The following is a 20,997-nucleotide window of genomic DNA, read 5'->3' as shown; positions in this document are numbered from 1 at the left end:
AGTTCGCCTAATTTCAGTTTGTGACAAAACAAGCAGTCATTGTGTAGAGAATCCTTGTACAGTCTAAATATATTTTCCATGACCAAAAATATTGTATTTTTAGCTGTTTGAAGCTGGTGTACAAAACTGAAAGTAAAATAAGCAAAAACGAAATGTAAGAATGCGAACCATAGAAATAGCATACATAGAATAGATATGGATTCTTAGACTTGCTTTCAATGAGTGACCGATCTATAACTGACATTTGATGTACATTTGGTCAGGTTGCCCAAACAGTTACATAGTTCAGCTTTAATTGCAGTGTGCACTAATGAATATGACCCAGAGGGGGTATACTAAAGATGCCTTCAAAGTCGCCTTGAAGTACAACAACCAACTTTTTCCTAATTTGTGTTGCTCGTACTGCTTACTACGTAAGCTGAGATTCAATTGGCACATGATCATTCGCGCTGAGTTGAGCAACATAAATGAGTAAAAAGTCAGTGATTGTATTCGATAAAAGGTTTTATGAATTTCACCACCCCGCGGATGGACCGCAGTTGTACAGGGAAAACATAGGTACAGGTAAGCGTTTTCAGAGTTGACATTTTCACAAAAATCGACTGATTGTGACCCAGTGTTGTTGCTAGGAAATCCTGCGACCAGTTATCAAAACTCAACTCTGACTCGATATAAGAGAACGTAGTTGAGCGTTTCTCAGCTAGGTTTCCCTTTTGCCTGTGGGTATACTACGAATCTAGCGATCTACTCAGGCCTTTCTGAAATTAGCTAGCTTCACATTCCAGCTCAGGCTTCATCCATGTTTGGTCACCACCTTTCAAAGTTTGTTGCATTATGGAGATAAAAATTGTCCGACTTGGGACTACATGTCGACTTCATGAATTTGACAAAAATCATGTGATCAAAGGTCATGCAGTTTTTGATAAAGTCACCTTCAAGTTGCTGCAGTTGCTTCTCACCAACTGCACCATGCAGCCATCACCTGCATTGTGGGAGGCACTATTTGTCAACCAATTATTAGTGTTTTTGTTTGACCAATGCGAACGTGGCAAAAGACTTGACTGAAATAGGAATCAACTTTGCAGCGATTCTAAAGTTACAGGGGATACAAATGAAAGTGATACTTTGGAAACCTCTCTCTAAGCAATTCATTGTACACACGTTATATTTTCAGTTTGTGAGTGTGATATGGGGGTATGGGCTGGCCCAGACCAAAAAAATCTTGGTGAACGACGTGTAGTTTTCCATATAGATTTTAGTGTTTTTAAAAAATAAGATCAACTATATGTACTGAGCTTGTCTGATTTAAGTACACTTTATGATTACATAATTAAGACACACAAATGACTTGAGGGAGCCAGAGATCAAGGTAGCCTAACCAGATTTTTTTTAAAAACTGTTCTCGACCCTCCTCTCACTGCTGCTGACCTTCACAGATTCTGCCGTTACGCTCATGAAGTTGTCAGTAATGGGCTACATAAAGTATTCAGACCCCTTGACTTTTTCCACATTTTGTTAGGTTACGGCCTTATTCTAAAATTCATTAAATTGTTTTTTTCCCCTCATCAATCTACACACAATACCCCATAATGACAAAGCAAAAACTGGTTTGTAGAAAGCTTGGCACAGCTGTATTTGGGGAGATTCTCCAATTATTTTCTGCAGATCCTCTCAAGCTCTGTCAGGTTGGATGGGGAGCATTGCTGCACAGCTATTTTCAGAGATGTTCGATCAGGCTCTAGCTGGGCCACTCAAGGACTTTCAGAGACTTGTCCCGAAGCCACTCCTGAATTGTCTTGGCTGTGTGCTTAGGGTCGTTGTCCTGTTGGAAGGTGAATCTTCGCCCCAGTCTGATGTACTGAGCGCTCTGGAGCAGGTTTTCATCAAGGATCTCTCTGTACTTTGGTCCGTTCATCTTTCCCTCGATCCTGACTAGTCTTCCCTGCCGCTGAAAAACATCCCCACATCATGATGCTGCCACCACCATGCTTCACCGTAGGAATGGTGCCAGGTTTCCTCCAGACATGACGCTTGGCATTCAGGCCAAAGAGTTCAATCTTGGTTCCATCAGACCAGAGAATCTTGTTTCTCATGGTCTGAGAGTATTTAGGTGCCTTTTGGCAAACTCCAAGCGGGCTGTCATGTGCCTTTTACTGAGGAGTGTCTTCCGTCTAGCCACTCTACCATAAAGGCCTGATTGGTGGAGTGCTGCAGAGATGGTTGTCCTTCTGGAAGGTTCTCCCATCTCCACAGAGGAACTCTGGAGCTCTGTCAGAGTGACCATTGGGTTCTTGGTCACCTCCCTAACCAAGGCCCTTCTCCCACGATTGCTCAGTTTGGACGGGCGGCCAGCTCTAGGAAGAGTCCTTGTGGTTCCAAACTTCTTACTTTTAGGAATGATGGAAGCCACTGTGTTCATGGGGACCTTCAATGCTGCAGAAACCTTTTGGTACCCTTCCCCAGAACTGTGCCTCGACACAATCCTGTCTCGGAGCTCTACTGACAATTCCTTCTACCTCATGGCTTGGTTTTTGCTCTGACATACACTGTCAACTGTGTGACCTTATATAGACAGGTGTGTGCCTTTCCAAATCATGTCCAATCAATTGAATTTACCACAGGTGGGCTCCAATCAAGTTCTAGAAACATCTCAAGGATGATCAATGGAAACAGGATGCACCTGAGCTCAATTTCGAGTATCATAGCAAAGGGTCTGAATACTTATGTAAATAAGGTATTTCAGTTTTTTATTTGTAATACATTTGCAAAAATTTCTAAAAAGCTGTTTTCGCTTTCTCATTATGGGTGTGTATATTGAGGATTTAAAAAAAATGTAATCCATTTTAGAATAAGGCTGTAACGTAACAAAATGTGGAAAAAGTCAAGGGGTCTGAATACTTTCCGAAGGCACTGTATGTCCCTCTAACTGCCCTGTATATGCACACTTTGGGAGAATGGTGGAGAATCGGGATGCAACTCACGCTGCAACATGACTTTTAGGTCAAACTCATTGAGACTGCCTATGAGGAGAATCAGTGCCAAGTAATGACTTGCAACCATAGAGTTAGATACTGTAGACATTATCTACCTCTATGCTTGCAACCTCCACCTCCTATCTATCCAAGTCATAGTAGGATGACCTAATATAGGATACCCATCAAGTCAAATTTTATTTGTCACATGCGGCGAATAGAACAGGTGTAGTAGACCTTACCGTGAAATGCTTACTAGCACTTAAGCAACAATTCAGAGTTTAAGAAGTAAGGCATATTTGCTAAATAAACTAAATGAAAAATAGTAACACAATAAAATAACAATAACAAGGCTATATACAAGGGGTACCGGTACCAAGTCAATGTTCAGGGGTACGGGTTAGTCGAGGTAATATGTAGGTAGGGGTAAAGTGGCTATGCATAGATAATAAACAGAGAGTAGCAGCAGCGTATGTGAAGAGTGTGAAGGAATGTGAATGTGTGTGTGTGTGGCGCTCCGATACCGCTTGCCGTGCGATAGCAGAGAGAACTGTCTATGACTTCAGTGTCTGGAGTCTTTGACCATTTTTAGGGCCTTCCTCTGACACCGCCTGGTATAGAGGTCCTGGATGGCAGGACTCTCGGCCTCAGTGATGTACTGGGCTGTACGCACTACCATCTGTATCGCCTTGTGGTCGGATGCCAAGCATTTGACATACCAAGTGGTGATGAAACCAGTCAGGATGCTCTCGATGGTGCAGCTGTAGAACTTTTTGAGGATCTGAGATCCCATGCAAAATATTTTCAGCCTCCTGAGGGGGACTAGGTGTTGTCGTGCCGTCTTCACGACTGTGTTGGTGTGTTTGGACCATGATAGGTCCTTAGTGATGTGGACACCAAGGAACTTGAAGCTCTCGACCCGCTCCACTACAGCCCAGTTGATGTGAATGGGGGTGTGCTCAGCCCTCCTTTTCCTGTAGTCCACGATCAGCTCCTTTGTCTTGCTCACATTGAGGGAGAGGTTATTGTCCTGGCACCACACTGCCAGGACTCTGACCTCCTCCCTATAGGGTGTCTCATCGTCGTCTGTGATCAGGCCTGCCGAATTATCCTACTTTCACTTCTTAGTCAATTTTGGCACTGGAATACATTTTTCAGACTTTTATCGATACCACATTTTCAACCAGAGAAGTCGTTTTTTAGGTTCAGTTCTCCTTTAAATACGCAACTCATTGCTTCAAACCACACCCCACCACACCCACCAAACAGTGCAAACATACTTCGGTATATATAGTGTATGTGGACACCCCTTAAAATTAGTGGATTTGGCTATTTCAGCCACACCCGTTGCTGACAGGTGTATAAAATTGAGCACACAGCCATGCAATCTCCATAGACAAACATTGGCAGTAGAATGGCGTTACTGAAGAGCTCAGTGACTTTCAACATGGCACTGACAGAGGATGCCACCTTTCCAACAAGTCAGTTTGTAAAATTTCTGCCCTGGTAGAGCTGCCCCGGTCAACTGTAAGTGCTGTTATTAAGAAGTGGAAACATCTAGGAGCAACAATGGCTCAGCCGCGAAGTGGTGGGCCACACAAGCTCACAGAACTGGAGTGCTGAATTCTGTCCTTGGTTACAACACTCACTACCGAGTTCCAAACTGCCTCTGGAAGCAACGTCAGCACAAGAACTGTTCGTCGGGAAGTGTTTGTCGGGAGCCAACTGTCGGCTGGAGTGGTGTAAAGCTCGCCGCCATTGGACTCTGGAGCAGTGGAAACGCGTTCTCTGGAGTGATGAATCACGCTTCACCATCTGGCAGACCGACAGACGAATCTGGGTTTGGCGGAAGCCAGGAGAACGCTACCTGCCCCAATGCATAGTGCACAATGTACAGTTTGGTGGAGGAGGAATAATGGTCTGGGGCTGTTTTCATGGTTCGGCTAGGCCCCATAGTTCCAGTGAAGGGAAATCTTAACGCTACAGCATACAATGACATTCTAGATGATTCTGTGCTTCCAAATTTGTGGCAACAGTTTGGGGAAGGCCCTTTCATGTTTCAGCATGACAATGCCCCTGTGCACAAAGCGAGGTCCATACAGAAAAGGTTTGTCAAGATCGGTGTGGAAGAACTTGACTGGCCTGCACAGAGCCCTGACCTCAACCCCATCGAACACCTTTGGGATGAATTGGAATGCCGACTGCGAGCCAGGCCTAATCGCCCAACATCAGTGCCCTACCTCACTAATGCTCTTGTGGCTGACTGGAAGCAAGTCCCCGCAGCGATATTCCAACATCTAGTAGAAAGCCTTCCTAGAAGAGTAGAGGCTGTTATAGCAGCAAAGGGTGGACCAAATCCATATGAATGCCCATGATATTGGAATGAGATGTTCAACAAGCAGGTGTCCACATACTTTTGGTCATGTACTGTACCTCAGTCTGTTCAAGAACGTTGAAAAAAACGTTTTGGGGAAAATGATTGTTCAGGACAAACCGTGAAGCAATGTAGTAAACGTTTAATCGAACTAAACGCACCCCAGGTTAGTTCTGAAGGATTCGTTGCTGTAAAAAGTACCAGGCCACTTTCGTGTCACTGGTTATCCCGAGTTCAACTCGCGTCATAGTATAGGCCTCATGGCACAACATGCAACTTTTAATTGAACGGAAACGATGCTGTTCTGAACAACCAGTTGAAGAACATTGTGATTTATTATGGTGGCTCAGAGGGAAACTGTGTACGTAAACCTTAGGATCATTCTGTTGCAAACATCAAAGTAACGTACATATGAAGTTAGGTATTGAAAAATTTACATTGAATGGTCCAAATAGGCATACAAAGCTTTTCATGTGCATTCTAACGGTAACTTAGTTGTTCGCAGCACTTATGGAACTGGAACTATTCCAAGGTTTACAGAGACTTATTTCATGTCAGTTTTTGACTTCAAATACATTCTTTCTCATTCCCTTCAGACCTCCAGAAAACCACACTCTCTAAAGTAGAGGTTCCCCCTGAGCAGCAGCATTGTGAACAAGAATGGAGCCTTAGTCTGGGGCAGGAGGACTCGAAGCCCACACAGATTAAAGAGGAACAGGAGGAACTCCAGACCAGCCAGGGAAAAGAGCCACTTCAAGAGCTGAAGTATGATACTAAAGACTCTGTATTCATTCCTTCCAGTGTGAAAAGTGAGTCTGACGAGTACCCAACTCAGTCCTCACATCTGAGCATAACCCTAAGTAAAGAATGCAAAGACAGAGACCCCTCCACTGAACAGATCAAAACAGAACCTGGGGAAGAGGACTCATCAGAACTAGCCAGTGACTATAAGCCCATCTCTGCAGTAAATCCAGCCTGTTCTGCAGCTCAGGGTGAAAACATGAGCAGGGACTGGAAGGAGAGTGAAGGACCTCTGTCAGCTTTGAAGACCCGGAAATCAAAGAGGATGCAGACAGAAAAAGGACAAAGCTCCCTTATCAGTTCTAAGGGCAGGAAATCCGTGGTGTCCCATCTGAAATCACCTATCAAATCCAAATCCAAACATATGACCCGTATGAGGAGCCACACAGAAGAGAAACCGCATCGCTGTCATGATTGTGGAAAATGTTTTGCTCGACGTGGAGTTCTGAAAAGGCATATGAGGATCCACACAGGGGAGAAACCATATCATTGTCATCATTGCAACCTACGTTTCACTAACATTGGAAATCTGAAATCTCATATGAGGAGCCACACAGGGGAGAAGCCATATTGCTGCCATGATTGTGGCAAAGCGTTCACTCGAAGTGATTGCATGACACGTCATATGAGGAGACACACAGGGGAGAAGCCATATTGCTGCCATGATTGTGGCAAAGCATTCACTAGGCGTACACACATGACACAGCATATGAGGAGCCACACAGGGGAGAAGCCATATTGCTGCCATGATTGTGGCAAAGCATTCACTAGGCGTACACACATGACACAGCATATGAGGAGCCACACAGGGGAGAAGCCATATTGCTGCCATGATTGTGGCAAAGCATTCACTAGGCGTACACACATGACACAGCATATGAGGAGCCACACAGGGGAGAAACCTCATTGCTGTCCTCATTGTGGGAAATGTTTTTCTCAAAAGGGAAATCTTAAATCTCATATGAAGAGCCACACGGGAGACAAACCATATCCTTGTCATCTTTGTAACAAACATTTTACCGAAATAAGTAATCTGAAAGTGCATATGAGGATTCATACTGGTGATAAACCGTTTCGCTGCCAGGATTGTGACAAATGTTTCACTCAGCAATCCAATCTGAATAAGCATATAATTAAATTGCATATGAGGAGTCACAGAGGGGGAGAAATGACATTACTGCCATAGTAGTGGCAAATCTTTCACCACTGGTTTCCAACTCTCTCAGGGTTTATGTGTCCTGTCTTTAGAAAATACTTAGTGATGCAAGTGCATTAAATAGTCAGAGAATACACACTGAGGAGAAAATATGTAAGTGCAGTGATTGGGATTGATGCTTCAAAACAAATAAAACCCTGAGAGGACACATAGAGAGAATACACAAAACATGACCGTACCCTGTGTGGGCATCAGACTGAAGATTGAGAGGTACATGTTTCAATTTTCTCAAGTGTAGACACGGTTCTTGGGTGGTTTGACTGAATTAATGATTTAGCTGAGAATGTTGCATGAAGCCTACATAGTTGTCTAACAGAGAGATATCTGGGGTCCCTGCTCATTAGTTTGACACACAGGACATTTGACTGCAGTCCTCTGTAGATGCTACTTGAACTCATCAACTCGCTGCATTATTTTACGTCTGTCCTACTGACCTTGGGAAACTGGTGGGAATTAAAAATCACCACCACTACATTCGGACGTTGGATTTTGACTCCAGCATACATTTTTTATATAAGATGTTAGCTTTGACTTGGATTCACTTGGCATGTCAAAATTATGACTCATAAAACGTGAAAAATTAAGGCATAACCTCAAAATGGTTAGAAGAGAGGTTAGAATTGGGAGATGAGAAATAAAGTTGAAACTTAAAAACCTGAGATTTATTTTCATTCTCTTATCTTCTACTGGAGGTATCTCATTTTGTATGTTATGTTAGCAGTATTCTTAGAAACATTTAAATGAACATAATTGATTTTGTTTGTTTATTTGACTGGGCATAAAAACTAAAATCCATATCTGTGCATGGATGGGGGATTTTTCTAAATAGCAATATGATCAGGGCACATCCCACCAAACGGGAGCAAAGATACTCAACATACCTCAGACTGTTGAAGAATGGTGCACAAGTAAAAAATACTTTGAAGTACTACAAAAGTAGTTTCTCAGGGTATCTGTACAGTACTTTACTTGAGTATTTATATTTTTGTCAACTTTTACTGCACTACATTCCTAAAGAAAATATGTACTTTTTACTCCCATTCATTTCCTCTGACACCCAAAAGTTACATTTAGAATGCTCAAGCAAGACAGCAAAATGGTGCAATTCATGGACATATCAAGAGAACACGCGGTCATCCCTACTGCCTCTGATCGGAATGGTGTACTAAATGGTGTCTCAGTGTTGGAGTATGCCCTTCGCTGTCCTTATATTTAAAAATAAATAAACAATTGTAGGATTTTTTATGAATTTATTTGCAAATTATGGTGGAAAATAAGTATTTGGTCACCTACAAACAAGCAAGATTTCTGGCTCTCACAGACCTGTAACTTCTTCTTTAAGAGGCTCCTCTGTCCTCCACTTGTTACCTGTATTAATGGCACCTGTTTGAACTTGTTATCAGTATAAAAGACACCTGTCCACAACCTCAAACAGTCACACTCCAAACTCCACTATGGCCAAGACCAAAGAGCTGTCAAAGGACACCAGAAACAAAATTGTAGACCTGCACCAGGCTGGGAAGACTGAATATGCAATAGGTAAGCAGCTTGGTTTGAAGAACTCAACTGTGGGAGCAATTATTAGGAAATGGAAGACATACAAGACCACTGATAATCTCCCTCGATCTGGGGCTCCACGCAAGATCTCACCCCGTGGGGTCAAAATGATCACAAGAACGGTGAGCAAAAATCCCAGAACCTCACGGGGGGACCTAGTGAATGACCTGCAGAGAGCTGGGACCAAAGTAACAAAGCCTACCATCAGTAACACACTACGTCGCCAGGGACTCAAATCCTGCAGTGCCAGACGTGTCCCCCTGCTTAAGCCAGTACATGTCCAGGCCCGTCTGAAGTTTGCTAGAGTGCATTTGGATGATCCAGAAGAGGATTGGGAGAATGTCATATGGTCAGATGAAACCAAAATATAACTTTTTGGTAAAAACTCAACTCGTCGTGTTTGGAGGACAAAGAATGCTGAGTTGCATCCAAAGAACACCATAACTACTGTGAAGCATGGGGGTGGAAACATCATGCTTTGGGGCAGTTTTTCTGCAAAGGGACCAGGACGACTGATCCGTGTAAAGGAAAGAATGAATGGGGCCATGTATCGTGAAATTTTGAGTGAAAACCTCCTTCCATCAGCAAGGGCATTGAAGATGAAACGTGGCTGGGTCTTTCAGCATGACAATGATCCCAAACACACCGCCCGGGCAACGAAGGAGTGGCTTCGTAAGAAGCATTTCAAGGTCCTGGAGTGGCCTAGCCAGTCTCCAGATCTCAACCCCATAGAAAATCTTTGGAGGGTGTTGAAAGTCCGTGTTGCCCAGCGACAGCCCCAAAACATCACTGCTCTAGAGGAGATCTGTATGGAGGAATGGGCCAAAATACCAGCAACAGTGTGTGAAAACCTTGTGAAGACTTACAGAAAACGTTTGACCTGTGTCATTGCCAACAAAGGGTATATAACAAAGTATTGAGAAACTTTTGTTATTGACCAAATACTTATTTTCCACCATAATTTGCAAATAAATTCATTAAAAATCCTACAATGCGATTTTCTGGATTTTCTTTTCTCATTTTGTCTGTCATAGTTGACGTGTACCTATGATGAAAATTACAGGCCTCTCTCATCTTTTTAAGTGGGAGAACTTGCACAATTGGTGGCTGACTAAATACTTTTTTCCCCCACTGTACCTCTTTTTTTTTTTGACCTGTTGCCAAGGAGTCCCTCGACATAAGACTGGAGGCCATTGTTGTTGTTGGTAAGATTAACATTGTTTATCAAATGTTTTTCTGTGTTGTCTTATGTGACCTCTGTTAGCAGATGATTGATAATGGTATGACTATGGCAGGGAGGAATAAATAATGCACACACAACATGTAGAAATACTGCAGGTTTTATTTATTTGCACAGGGATCTGTGGTCTGGTAGGGTTGATTCTGTCAAGGGATAATGTGCCGTCTTGTATTTGCGCTAGAAAGGCCTTCATTTGGCATTGAGGGGACCCTCAGTCTTTGGGAGAGACTTGTTATGGACATGCCTGCCTAAGGCCCACTTCTGATTGCTGCAATGTTCACTGCTATGTACAGCTCCCTTGACACAAATCACATCACTTTTCTGTTCATTAGATTTATAAGTGCACATATATGAACGTCATGTATCACTTCTCCCCATTTCTGAAGTATCCTTTTCACATCCTTTTAAAGAATGAAAGGAAAATGGCATTGCATCAGTCAGACAGCATCATACAACACTTCCTTGAACTACAAAATTAATTTTATGTGCATCTTTACCACCAGTAGTCTAGAAGCAGACCCGGGTGATTTGAGTGTCTTTGCCTCAAAGTTCTGCACCACCAATAGCGGTTCTCTGCCATGTCAGGCGTTACGGCATCACAGTTTGTGGCAAAAAAAAGGACTGGTGTCCTGTATAAAAAAAGTCTAAACTGAATGACATTGAGCTGTGTTTCCAATGGTATGATACGGTTTAAGTCAGGACAATGTCTCGGGTTGTGAGATCCTGAAATGCTTGGACCATACCCATAATATGGCATTGGGTGGATGAGGTTGGCGACACAAAGGTGAACATGTGGAATCTTTTTGCGAGCCTCCCAACTCTTTGTGCTCTGCACAGTGTCTCTCTCACTGGCTTTACTCACACACGGACTGAGACCTAGTGCAATCCCAAACAGAGAATCCCAAGTCGGAGAGGTCCTGTAAACAACTAACAAAAAAACTTCCCATTCTTTTAGCTGCCTTCATATATTGTAGTCTCTTGTAATTCCATGATGAGTTTGTAAAATGACCCAAGGTCCAATACAGTGGGACACGTTCCTATGTCTTCTCTTCGCGATCTGTTTTGCGCCGCGTAATGTTCCGAGGTTTGATCTTCAGAGACAGCTCCCACAGAGCCTCCTCTGCCAGGTGGTCGCTGAAGTCGTTGAAGAAGGAGACGATGTCGTCGTTGTGTTTCAGATCATAATGCCTGGGAGAGAGCGAGAGGGAAAACACCATCTAAACATTGCAAAGGTGGTAAAAGAAAATATCCTCAAATTCCAACGAATTAACAAATTGTTACGTTTTCAAAGAAAAGTGCGTTGAACATAAATCTGTATGAGAGCGACAGCCAGATTGGCCACTGTATACATACACTTGCTGGAAGCGCCTCATGCTGTCCAGGATGTTGAACTGCTGCCAGCGCTTGGAGAAGTTGACCTTCCCGTTGATGAGGTCAGGGTTGCCCAGATGGACAAAGGTCAAGTCCTGGAGGATAAGACCCCTGTGTGTCGTGTGAGGAAAAGAAACAAGAAACAGTCAGTACGATAAAGACGATATGCACAGTAAGCAATACAAATGGTAGATGTGCAAATACATTTGTGTCACTTGTGACAGCAAAGTGCATACACTTCGTAACCTAGCAGTTTGACTTACAGATATGGTATACATGGGGACTCCACATCTGACAGTGCCGCTCGGTAAGCCCGGAACGAGGAGGAACTGTCTATTAACGTGCAGTATTCCTCTAGGCCCTGTAAACAGAACAGTGACAGTCGTCCATGTTAACATCAAACACAACACCAACATGTGTAGAGAGAGTTCATATTAGAGTTACCTTACAGTAACTGCTTTGAAGATATATATACAGTGAGGGAAAAAAGTATTTGATCCCCTGCTGATTTTGTACGTTTGCCCACTGACAAAGACATGATCAGTCTATAATTTTAATGGTAGGTTTATTTGAACAGTGAGAGACAGAATAACAAACAAAAAATTACTGAAAAATGCATGTCAAAAACGTTATAAATTGATTTGCATTTTAAATGAGGGAAATAAGTATTTGACCCCTCTGCAAAACATGACTTAATACTTGGTGGCAAAACCCTTGTTGGCAATCACAGAGGTCAGACGTTTCTTGTAGTTGGCCACCAGGTTTGCACACATCTCAGGAGGGATTTTGTCCCACTCCTCTTTGCAGATCTTCTCCAAGTCATTAAGGTTTCGAGGCTGACGTTTGGCAACTCGAACCTTCAGCTCCCTCTACAGATTTTCTATGGGATTAAGGTCTGGAGACTGGCTAGGCCACTTCAGGATCTTAATGTGCTTCTTCTTGAGTCACTCCTTTGTTGCCTTGGCCGTGTGTTTTGGGTCATTGTCATGCTGGAATACCCATCCACGACCCATTGTCAATGCCCTGGCTGAGGGAAGGAGGTTCTCACCCAAGATTTGACAGTACATGGCCCCACCCATCGTCCCTTTGATGTGGTGAAGTTGTCCTGTCCCCTTAGCAGAAAAACACCCCCAAAGCATAACGTTTCCACCTCCATGTTTGACGGTGGGGATGGTGTTCTTGGGGTCATAGGCAGCATTCCTCCTCCTCCAAACACGGCGAGTTGAGTTGATGCCAAAGAGCTCCATTTTGGTCTCATCTGACCACAACACTTTCACCCAGTTCTCCTCTGAATCATTCAGATGTTCATTGGCAAACTTCAGACGGGCATGTATATGTGCTTTCTTGAGCAGGGGGACCTTGCGGGCGCTGCAGGATTTCAGTCCTTCACGGCGTAGTGTGTTACCAATTGTTTTCTTGGTGACTATGGTCCCAGCTGCCTTGAGATCATTGACAAGATCCTCCCGTGTAGTTCTGGGCTGATTCCTCACCGTTCTCATGATCATTGCAACTCCATGAGGTGAGAGCTTGCATGGAGCCCCAGGCCGAGGAAGATTGTACAGTTATTTTGTGTTTCTTCCATTTGCGAATAATCACACCAATTGTTGTCACCTTCTCACCAATCTGCTTGGCGATGGTCTTGTAGCCCATTCCAGCCTTGTGTAGGTCTACAATCTTGTCCCTGACATCCTTGGAGAGCTCTTTGGTCTTGGCCATGGTGGAGAGTTTGGAATCTGATTGATTGCTTCTGTGGACAGGTGTCTTTTATACAGGTAACAAGCTGAGATTAGGAGCACTCCCTTTAAAAGTGTGCTCCTAATCTCAGCTCGTTACCTGTATAAAAGACACCTGGGAGCCAGAAATCTTTCTGATTGAGAGCGGGTCAAATACTTATTTCCCTCATTAAAATGCAAATCAATTTATAACATTTTGACATGCATTTGTCTGTATTTTTTTGTTGTTATTCTGTCTCTCACTGTTCAAATAAACCTACCATTAAAATTATAGACTGATCATTTCTTTGTCAGTGGGCAAACGTACAAAATCAGCAGGGGATCAAATACTTTTTTGCCCTCACTGTATATATATATATATATATATATATATATATATTTTAATTGTTTTACAATAAACTGATGTTTCTGAGCAATCTTTGGACATTGATTAGACCACAGTCCAACTCACCTCTGAGGTTGTTTTCTGCCACTCCAGTCTTCGGATGGGAGCTGAATCCAAGGCAGATAATATTGCCAAATACGAGTTGAAATTATTTAGCTTCCGTAAGTGCTGCAAGAGAGTGGAGGGAGATGCACCTGAGAATTTGTTGCTTTTTCAACAAACACTCCCAAAACAACTGTTTGCTCATTCTTAAGTATCCACATTTCAAAAGGCATACCTTCATTATTTTGATAAATTTCAGGAGGAGCTTTTCTCGGTCCTGGGCTTTCTCTTGCAGAATGATTATGGAGCGTACCCTGAGGGAGACACGAAGGGGATGAGATGCATCAGTTTGTCACCACATGTTCTCCAGACCTGGCTGCTTTCCTCTCGGAGTGGGCAGTGAACTGAAGTGCTGCAGGGTGACTAGAGAAGCAGCGTGGTGACTAAGAGAAGATGTGAGGTGCAGGCTTACCAGTAGGACATATTGTTAAAGTGCTCTGTGAACTGTGTGAGGTTGGCACTCTTCTCCTCATTCTGCTCCTTAGCCCAAAGCAACACCTCCGGGATCTGTCACAAAAATACATTATTTTTAGAGGTGGAGGGGGAGGGGGGGGGGGGGGGGGGTGAGTTGGGGAGGGGGGAGAGTTGGGGAGGAAGGGAGGGGGGAGTATACGCAGGAGGAGGAGGGAGCATACGCAGGAGGAGGAGAAAGACATGCTTGGACGAGCTACCTCAATTTTGTAGAAGAGCTCTGCATCCAGGAGAGTTAGCTGGTCGGCGATCTCATGACTTCGGAAGTCGTGCAGGGTCCCAGGTCTAAAGCCGCACACAGGAAATGGGGGGGAGGGGAGGAAATTAGAAAGAAAAGTGGCCAGAGTTAGAACTAGACTCTGTGATACATTGATGTTCAGAAAACAACAAGGAATTCCTTCACTGTCACGGAGCTGAACATTTCTAAATGCCTTTGCAAACGTAACATTCTCTGAAACAATATAATAAAATACATTGGAATAATATCTTTATTGATCCATTATACAGAGAAAAGGATTGTGATGTTTTAGCTGTCACAGTATCCTTGTCCACTAAATGTGGGCGGGCCTACCTGGCGGCGACACCTCTTGCGGCCAGTGGTTTGAGGGAGTAGGTGTAGCGCAGCAGCTTCCTCTGCTCCACCTTGTCCAAGATGTTCTTGCGGAGCACGCGGGCCAGGCTCAGCTCACCGTTACACACCAGCCTGAACACCAAGTCCATCAGCTGCTTCAGGATGTCCTCCGTCATCTCCACCAGACTGACACACACAGCCGAGGGGATGGAGGGATGAGAGAGGGTGGTGAAGGTGAAAAAAAAAAACAGGAAAAAGACGCGAGGTGGTGTTTACTTGCGCTGCGAGCTGCTCCAATAATTAAACAAATGTAACAGAAGCCCCATCACTGCACACCCCAGCTCGCCATCACGGCTAAATCACACTTGAAAACTGATGGATATGTGCAAAAAGAGCAGACGGAGAGAAGCAGCTGAGTAGGCTATTGGCTGGTAGGTGATGCGGCTGGCTGATCACAGCTGTCACATGTTGATATCTGACATCATGCTCTGAACTCTGTTTGATATTCTCTTTGTAGGACGCGTAGGGATGCATTCTGTGCTCAGTCATTTATTTTGATATGAGAAACATACCCCTCCAACTCTAATTTTTTTTCTTCGGATCTACATGGTGAAAATAGCCGAAAAGTGACGAGTTGGCTTCTCTGTAATCATGATTGGTTAACCCCTCCCCCTTTTATCAAGAACAGACCAAAGGAAATGCGAATAAGAATCGTCATTGACTGCACTGTCATTTGAAGGACATGAAAAAATGGCAGGCAAGAGAACTTACCACAGCTCGTCCACCACTCGGACGAGAACAAAGAAGGTGTTTTTGCTGACTTTCTTCTTGAAGGTGTCTGGGCAGTGACAAAACCTGGTGTATGTGTGGAGGTGTTAAGCAAAACAAACAAATAGTCTCAAAGTATATTACACATCTTACAGTATTCAGAGTGTCTACGACTTTGGGAAGTGATGTGGTAGGGATTTTGCTAGCCATTCCCTATCGTCTCAACCAAGCAGGATTTGTTGGAGGAAACCCTTTGGATCCACATGCGAGAAGTGAAGCATGGAAAGGATATCTGTAGTGCAGCTTTTTGATAAGGTCCTCGGGGGTTATGAACGTTCTGTACGTCGTCAGGAAAGCCTCACAGTACAAGACAAGATCTGGAAAAGAAGACCACAAAGGAGATTACTAAATATCCTCTCGCTTCCCCAGAGCTCCATTTGGGAGGAAGGAAAGTCTGGGTGTACTATAGAAAGCGCAGCTAGAATCCTTAGTTGCTACATCCATTTTTGGACTAATATATATATATATATATATATATATACATACATACAGTGAGGGAAAAAAGTATTTGATCCCCTGCTGATTTTGTACATTTGCCCACTGACAAAGACATGATCAGTCTATAATTTTAATGGTAGGTTTATTTGAACAGTGAGAGACAGAATAACAACAAAAAAATCCAGAAAAACGCATGTCAAAAATGTTATAAATTGATTTGCATTTTAATGAGGGAAATACGTATTTGACCCCTCTGCAAAACATGACTTAGTACTTGGTGGCAAAACCCTTGTTGGCAATCACAGAGGTCAGACGTTTCTTGTAGTTGGCCACCAGGTTTGCACACATCTCAGGAGGGATTTTGTTCCACTCCTCTTTGCAGATCTTCTCCAAGTCATTAAGGTTTTGAGGCTGACGTTTGGCAACTCGAACCTTCAGCTCCCTCCACAGATTTTCTATGGGATTAAGGTCTGGAGACTGGCTAGGCCACTCCATGACCTTAATGTGCTTCTTCTTGAGCCACTCCTTTGTTGCCTTGGCCGTGTGTTTTGGGTTATTGTCATGCTGGAATACCCAATCCACAACCCATTTTCAATGCCCTGGCTGAGGGAAGGGGGTTCTCACCCAAGATTTGACAGTACATGGCCCCGTCCATTGTCCCTTTGATGCAGTGAAGTTGTCCTGTCCCCTTAGCAGAAAAACACCCCCAAATCATCATGTTTCCACCTCCATGTTTGACGGTGGGGATGGTGTTCTTGGGGTCATAGGCAGCATACCTCCTCCTCCAAACACGGCGAGTTGAGTTGATGCCAAAGAGCTCGATTTTGGTCTCATTTGACCACAACACTTTCACCCAGTTCTCCTCTAAATCATTCAGATGTTCATTGGCAAACTTCAGACGGCCCTGTATATGTGCTTTCTTGAGCAGGGGGACCTTGCGGGCGCTGCAGGATTTCAGTGGTGGGATCTTGCATGGAGCCCCAGGCCGAGGGAGATTGACAGTTATTTTGTGTTTCTTCCATTTGCGAATAATCGCACCAATTGTTGTCACCTTCTCACCAAGCTGCTTGGCGATGGTCTTGTAGCCCATTCCAGCCTTGTGTAGGTCTACATTCTTGTCCCTGACATCCTTGGAGAGCTCTTTGGTCTTGGCCATGGTGGAGAGTTTGGAATCTGATTGATTGATTGCTTCTGTGGACAGGTGTCTTTTATACAGGTAACAAACTGAGATTAGGAGTACTCCCTTTAAGAGTGTGCTCCTAATCTCAGCTTGTTACCTGTATAAAAGACACATGGGAGCCAGAAATCTTTCTGATTGAGAGGGGGTCAAATAATTATTTCCCTCATTAAAATGCAAATCAATTTATAACATTTTTGACATACGTTTTTCTGGATTTTGTTGTTGTTATTCTGTCTCTCACTGTTCAAATAAACCTACCATTAAAATTATAGACTGATCATTTCTTTGTCAGTGGGCAAACGTACAAAATCAGCAGGGGATCAAATACTTTTTTCCCTCACTGTATATATGTATATGGGGGGAAAAAGTGGGGGGAAAAAGTATTTAGTCAGCCACCAATTGTGCAAGTTCTCCCACTTAAAAAGATGAGAGAGGCCTGTAATTTTCATCATAGGTACACGTCAACTATGACAGACAAAATGAGAAAAGAAAATCCAGAAAATCACATTGTAGGATTTTTAATGAATTTATTTGCAAATTATGGTGGAAAATAAGTATTTGGTCAATAACAAAAGTTTTTCAATACTTTGTTATATACCCTTTGTTGGCAATGACACAGGTCAAACGTTTTCTGTAAGTCTTCACAAGGTTTTCACACACGGTTGCTGGTATTTTGGCCCATTCCTCCATGCAGATCTCCTCTAGAGCAGTGATGTTTTGGGGCTGTCGCTGGGCAACACGGACTTTCAACTCCCTCCAAAGATTTTCTATGGGGTTGAGATCTGGAGACTGGCTAGGCCACTCCAGGACCTTGATATGCTTCTTACGAAGCCACTCCTTCGTTGCCCGGGCGGTGTGTTTGGGATCATTGTCATGCTGAAAGACCCAGCCACGTTTCATCTTCAATGCCCTTGCTGATGGAAGGAGGTTTTCACTCAAAATCTCACGATACATGGCCCCATTCATTCTTTCCTTTACACGGATCAGTCGTCCTGGTCCCTTTGCAGAAAAACAGCCCCAAAGCATGATGTTTCCACCCCCATGCTTCACAGTAGTTATGGTGTTCTTTGGATGCAACTCAGCATTCTTTGTCCTCCAACCACGACGAGTTGAGTTTTTACCAAAACGTTATATTTTGGTTTCATCTGACAATATGACATTCTCCCAATCCTCTTCTGGATCATCCAAATGCACTCTAGCAAACTTCAGACGGGCCTGGACATGTACTGGCTTAAGCAGGGGGACACGTCTGGCACTGCAGGATTTGAGTCCCTGGCGGCGTAGTGTGTTACTGATGGTAGGCTTTGTTACTTTGGTCCCAGCTCTCTGCAGGTCATTCACTAGGTCCCCCCGTGTGGTTCTGGGATTTTTGCTCACCGTTCTTGTGATCATTTTGACCCCACAGGGTGAGATCTTGCGTGGTGCCCCAGATCGAGGGAGATTATCAGTGGTCTTGTATGTCTTCCATTTCCTAATAATTGCTCCCACAGTTGATTTCTTCAAACCAAGCTGCTTACCTATTGCAAATTCAGTCTTCCCAACTTGGTGCAGGTCTACAATTTTGTTTCTGGTGTCCTTTGACAGCTCTTTGGTCTTGGCCATAGTGGAGTTTGGAGTGTGACTGTTTGAGGTTGTGGACTGGTGTCTTTTATACTGATAACAAGTTCAAACAGGTGCCATTAATACAGGTAACGAGTGGAGGACAGAGGAGCCTCTTAAAGAAGAAGTTACAGGTCTGTGAGAGCCAGAAATCTTGCTTGTTTGTAGGTGACCAAATACTTATTTTCCACCATAATTTGCAAATAAATTCATAAAAAATCCTACAATGTGATTTTCTTGAAAAAAAAATCTCAAATGTGTCTGTCATAGATGATGTGTACCTATGATGAAAATTACAGGCCTCTCTCATCTTTTTAAGTGGGAGAACTTGCACAATTGGTGGCTGAACAGCGCCGGAGAAGATGGCTGCCGTTTTACAGCCCTCTAACCAATTGTACTATTATGTGTGTTTTTCCGCGTTATTTGTAATTTATTTTGTACATAATGTTTCTGCCATCGTCTCTTATAACCAAAAAGAGCTTCTGGATATCAGGACAGCGATTACTCACCTCTAATTGGCCGAATATTTTTTCTTCAATGAGGCGGCCACGAAGGATATCATACAGACACCCGACAAGGCCCAAATCCCCGTCATTCGCATGAGGAAGAGACGGAGGTATCGTGGACGTAGGTCGGGGTGCCTTGTAAGGATCCGACGGCGAGCGAGTAAACTGCCGCTCCCATCAATCCTATTAGCCAATCTTCAATCATTGGAGAACAAATTGGATGACCTAAGATTACGGTTATCCTACCAACGTGACATAAAAAACTGTAATATCTTATGTTTCACCGAGTCGTGGCTGAACGACGACATGGATAACATACAGCTAGCGGGCTATACGCTACATCGGCAGGATAGAACGGCTAACTCCGGTAAGACAAGGGGTGGCGGTCTGTGTATATTTGTAAACAACAGCTGGTGCACAAAATCAAATACTAAGGAAGTCTCTTATGATAAGCTGTAGACCACACTATTTACCAAGAGAGTTTTCATCAATATTTTTCATAGCTGTCTATTTACCACCACAAACCAATGCTGGCATTAAGATTGCACTGAATGAGTTGTATGAGGCCATAAATCAACAGGAAAACGCTCATCCAGAGGCAGCGCTCCTAGTGGCCGGGGACTTTAATGCAGGGAAATTTAAATCCGTTCCACCTAATTTCTACCAGCATGTTAAATGTGCAACCAGAGGAGAAAAAAAACTCTGGACCACCTTTACTCCACACACAGAGACGCATACAAAGCTCTCCCTCGCCCTCCATTTGGCAAATCTGACCATAACTCTATCCTCCTGATTCCTGCTTATAAGCAAAAACTAAAGCACGAAGCACCAGTGACTCGGTTAATAAAAAAGTGGTCAGATGACGCAGATGCTAAGCTACAGGACTGTTTTGCTAGCACAGACTGGAACATGTTCCGGGATTCTTCAGACAGCATTGAGGAGTACACCACATCAGTCACTGGCTTCATCAATAAGTGCATTGATGATGTCGTCCCCACAGTGACCGTACGTACATACCCCAACCAGAAGCCATGGATTACAGGAAACATCCACACTGAGCTAAAGGGTAGAGCTGCCGCTTTCAAGGAGCGGGACTCTAACCCGGACGCTTATAAGAAATCCCGCTATGCCCTCCGACGAACCATCAAACAGGCAAAGAGTCAATACAGGACTAAGATTGAATCGTACTACACTGGCTCTGACGCTCGTCGGATGTGGCAGGGCTTGAAAACTATTACAGACTACAAAGAGAAGCACAGCCGCGAGCTGCCCAGTGACACAAGCCTACCAGACGAGCTAAACCACTTCTATGCTCGCTTCGAGGCAAGCAACACTGAAGCATGCATGAGAGCACCAGCTGTTCCGGATGACTGTGATCACGCTCTCCGTAGCCGATGTGAGTAAGACTTTTAAGCATGTCAACATTCACAAGGCCGCAGGGCCAGACGGATTACCAGGACGTGTACTCCGAGCATGTGCTGACCAACTGGCAAGTGTCTTCACTGACATTTTCAACATGTCCCTGACTGAGTCTGTAATACCAACATGTTTCAAGCAGACCACCATAGTCCCCTTGCCCAAGGACTCTAAGATAACCTGCCTAAATGACTACCGACCCGTAGCACTGACGTCTGTAGCCATGAAGTGCTTTGA

General features: G+C 43.9%; 2 protein-coding genes across 2 annotated transcripts in view; one reads left to right on the top strand and one right to left on the bottom strand.

The window, feature by feature from the left end:
* Positions 1 to 467: 467 nt before the first annotated feature.
* Positions 468 to 7,985, top strand: LOC311140889 (uncharacterized protein; the record flags this gene model as incomplete). The annotated part of the gene is made up of 2 exons (XM_084176162.1): positions 468 to 564; positions 5,943 to 7,985. The coding sequence occupies 2 exons, from the start codon at positions 468 to 470 to the stop codon at positions 7,331 to 7,333; spliced, it is 1,488 nt and encodes a 495-aa protein (XP_084032288.1). The 3' UTR covers positions 7,334 to 7,985.
* A 2,259-nt stretch (positions 7,986 to 10,244) lies between these two features.
* LOC311141946 (rap guanine nucleotide exchange factor 1-like) overlaps positions 10,245 to 20,997 on the bottom strand; it is a 46,464-nt gene continuing 35,711 nt past the window's right edge. Inside the window, exons 17-26 of the mRNA XM_084177464.1 lie at positions 15,854 to 15,938; positions 15,565 to 15,657; positions 14,794 to 14,979; positions 14,423 to 14,507; positions 14,164 to 14,258; positions 13,927 to 14,005; positions 13,716 to 13,817; positions 11,795 to 11,892; positions 11,514 to 11,642; positions 10,245 to 11,348 (exon numbers count right to left, since the gene is read on the bottom strand). Of these exons, the coding sequence (XP_084033590.1) occupies positions 11,198 to 11,348; positions 11,514 to 11,642; positions 11,795 to 11,892; positions 13,716 to 13,817; positions 13,927 to 14,005; positions 14,164 to 14,258; positions 14,423 to 14,507; positions 14,794 to 14,979; positions 15,565 to 15,657; positions 15,854 to 15,938 (1,103 nt within the window). The 3' untranslated portion in view covers positions 10,245 to 11,197. The remainder of the gene's footprint in view (positions 11,349 to 11,513; positions 11,643 to 11,794; positions 11,893 to 13,715; positions 13,818 to 13,926; positions 14,006 to 14,163; positions 14,259 to 14,422; positions 14,508 to 14,793; positions 14,980 to 15,564; positions 15,658 to 15,853; positions 15,939 to 20,997) is intronic.

The sequence above is a fragment of the Coregonus lavaretus genome (assembly GCF_964263955.1).
Source record: "Coregonus lavaretus genome assembly, chromosome: 14".
NCBI lineage: Eukaryota > Metazoa > Chordata > Actinopteri > Salmoniformes > Salmonidae > Coregonus > Coregonus lavaretus.
Note: the sequence above shows the minus strand (reverse complement) of the source record. Positions and strands in the feature narration are given on the sequence as shown.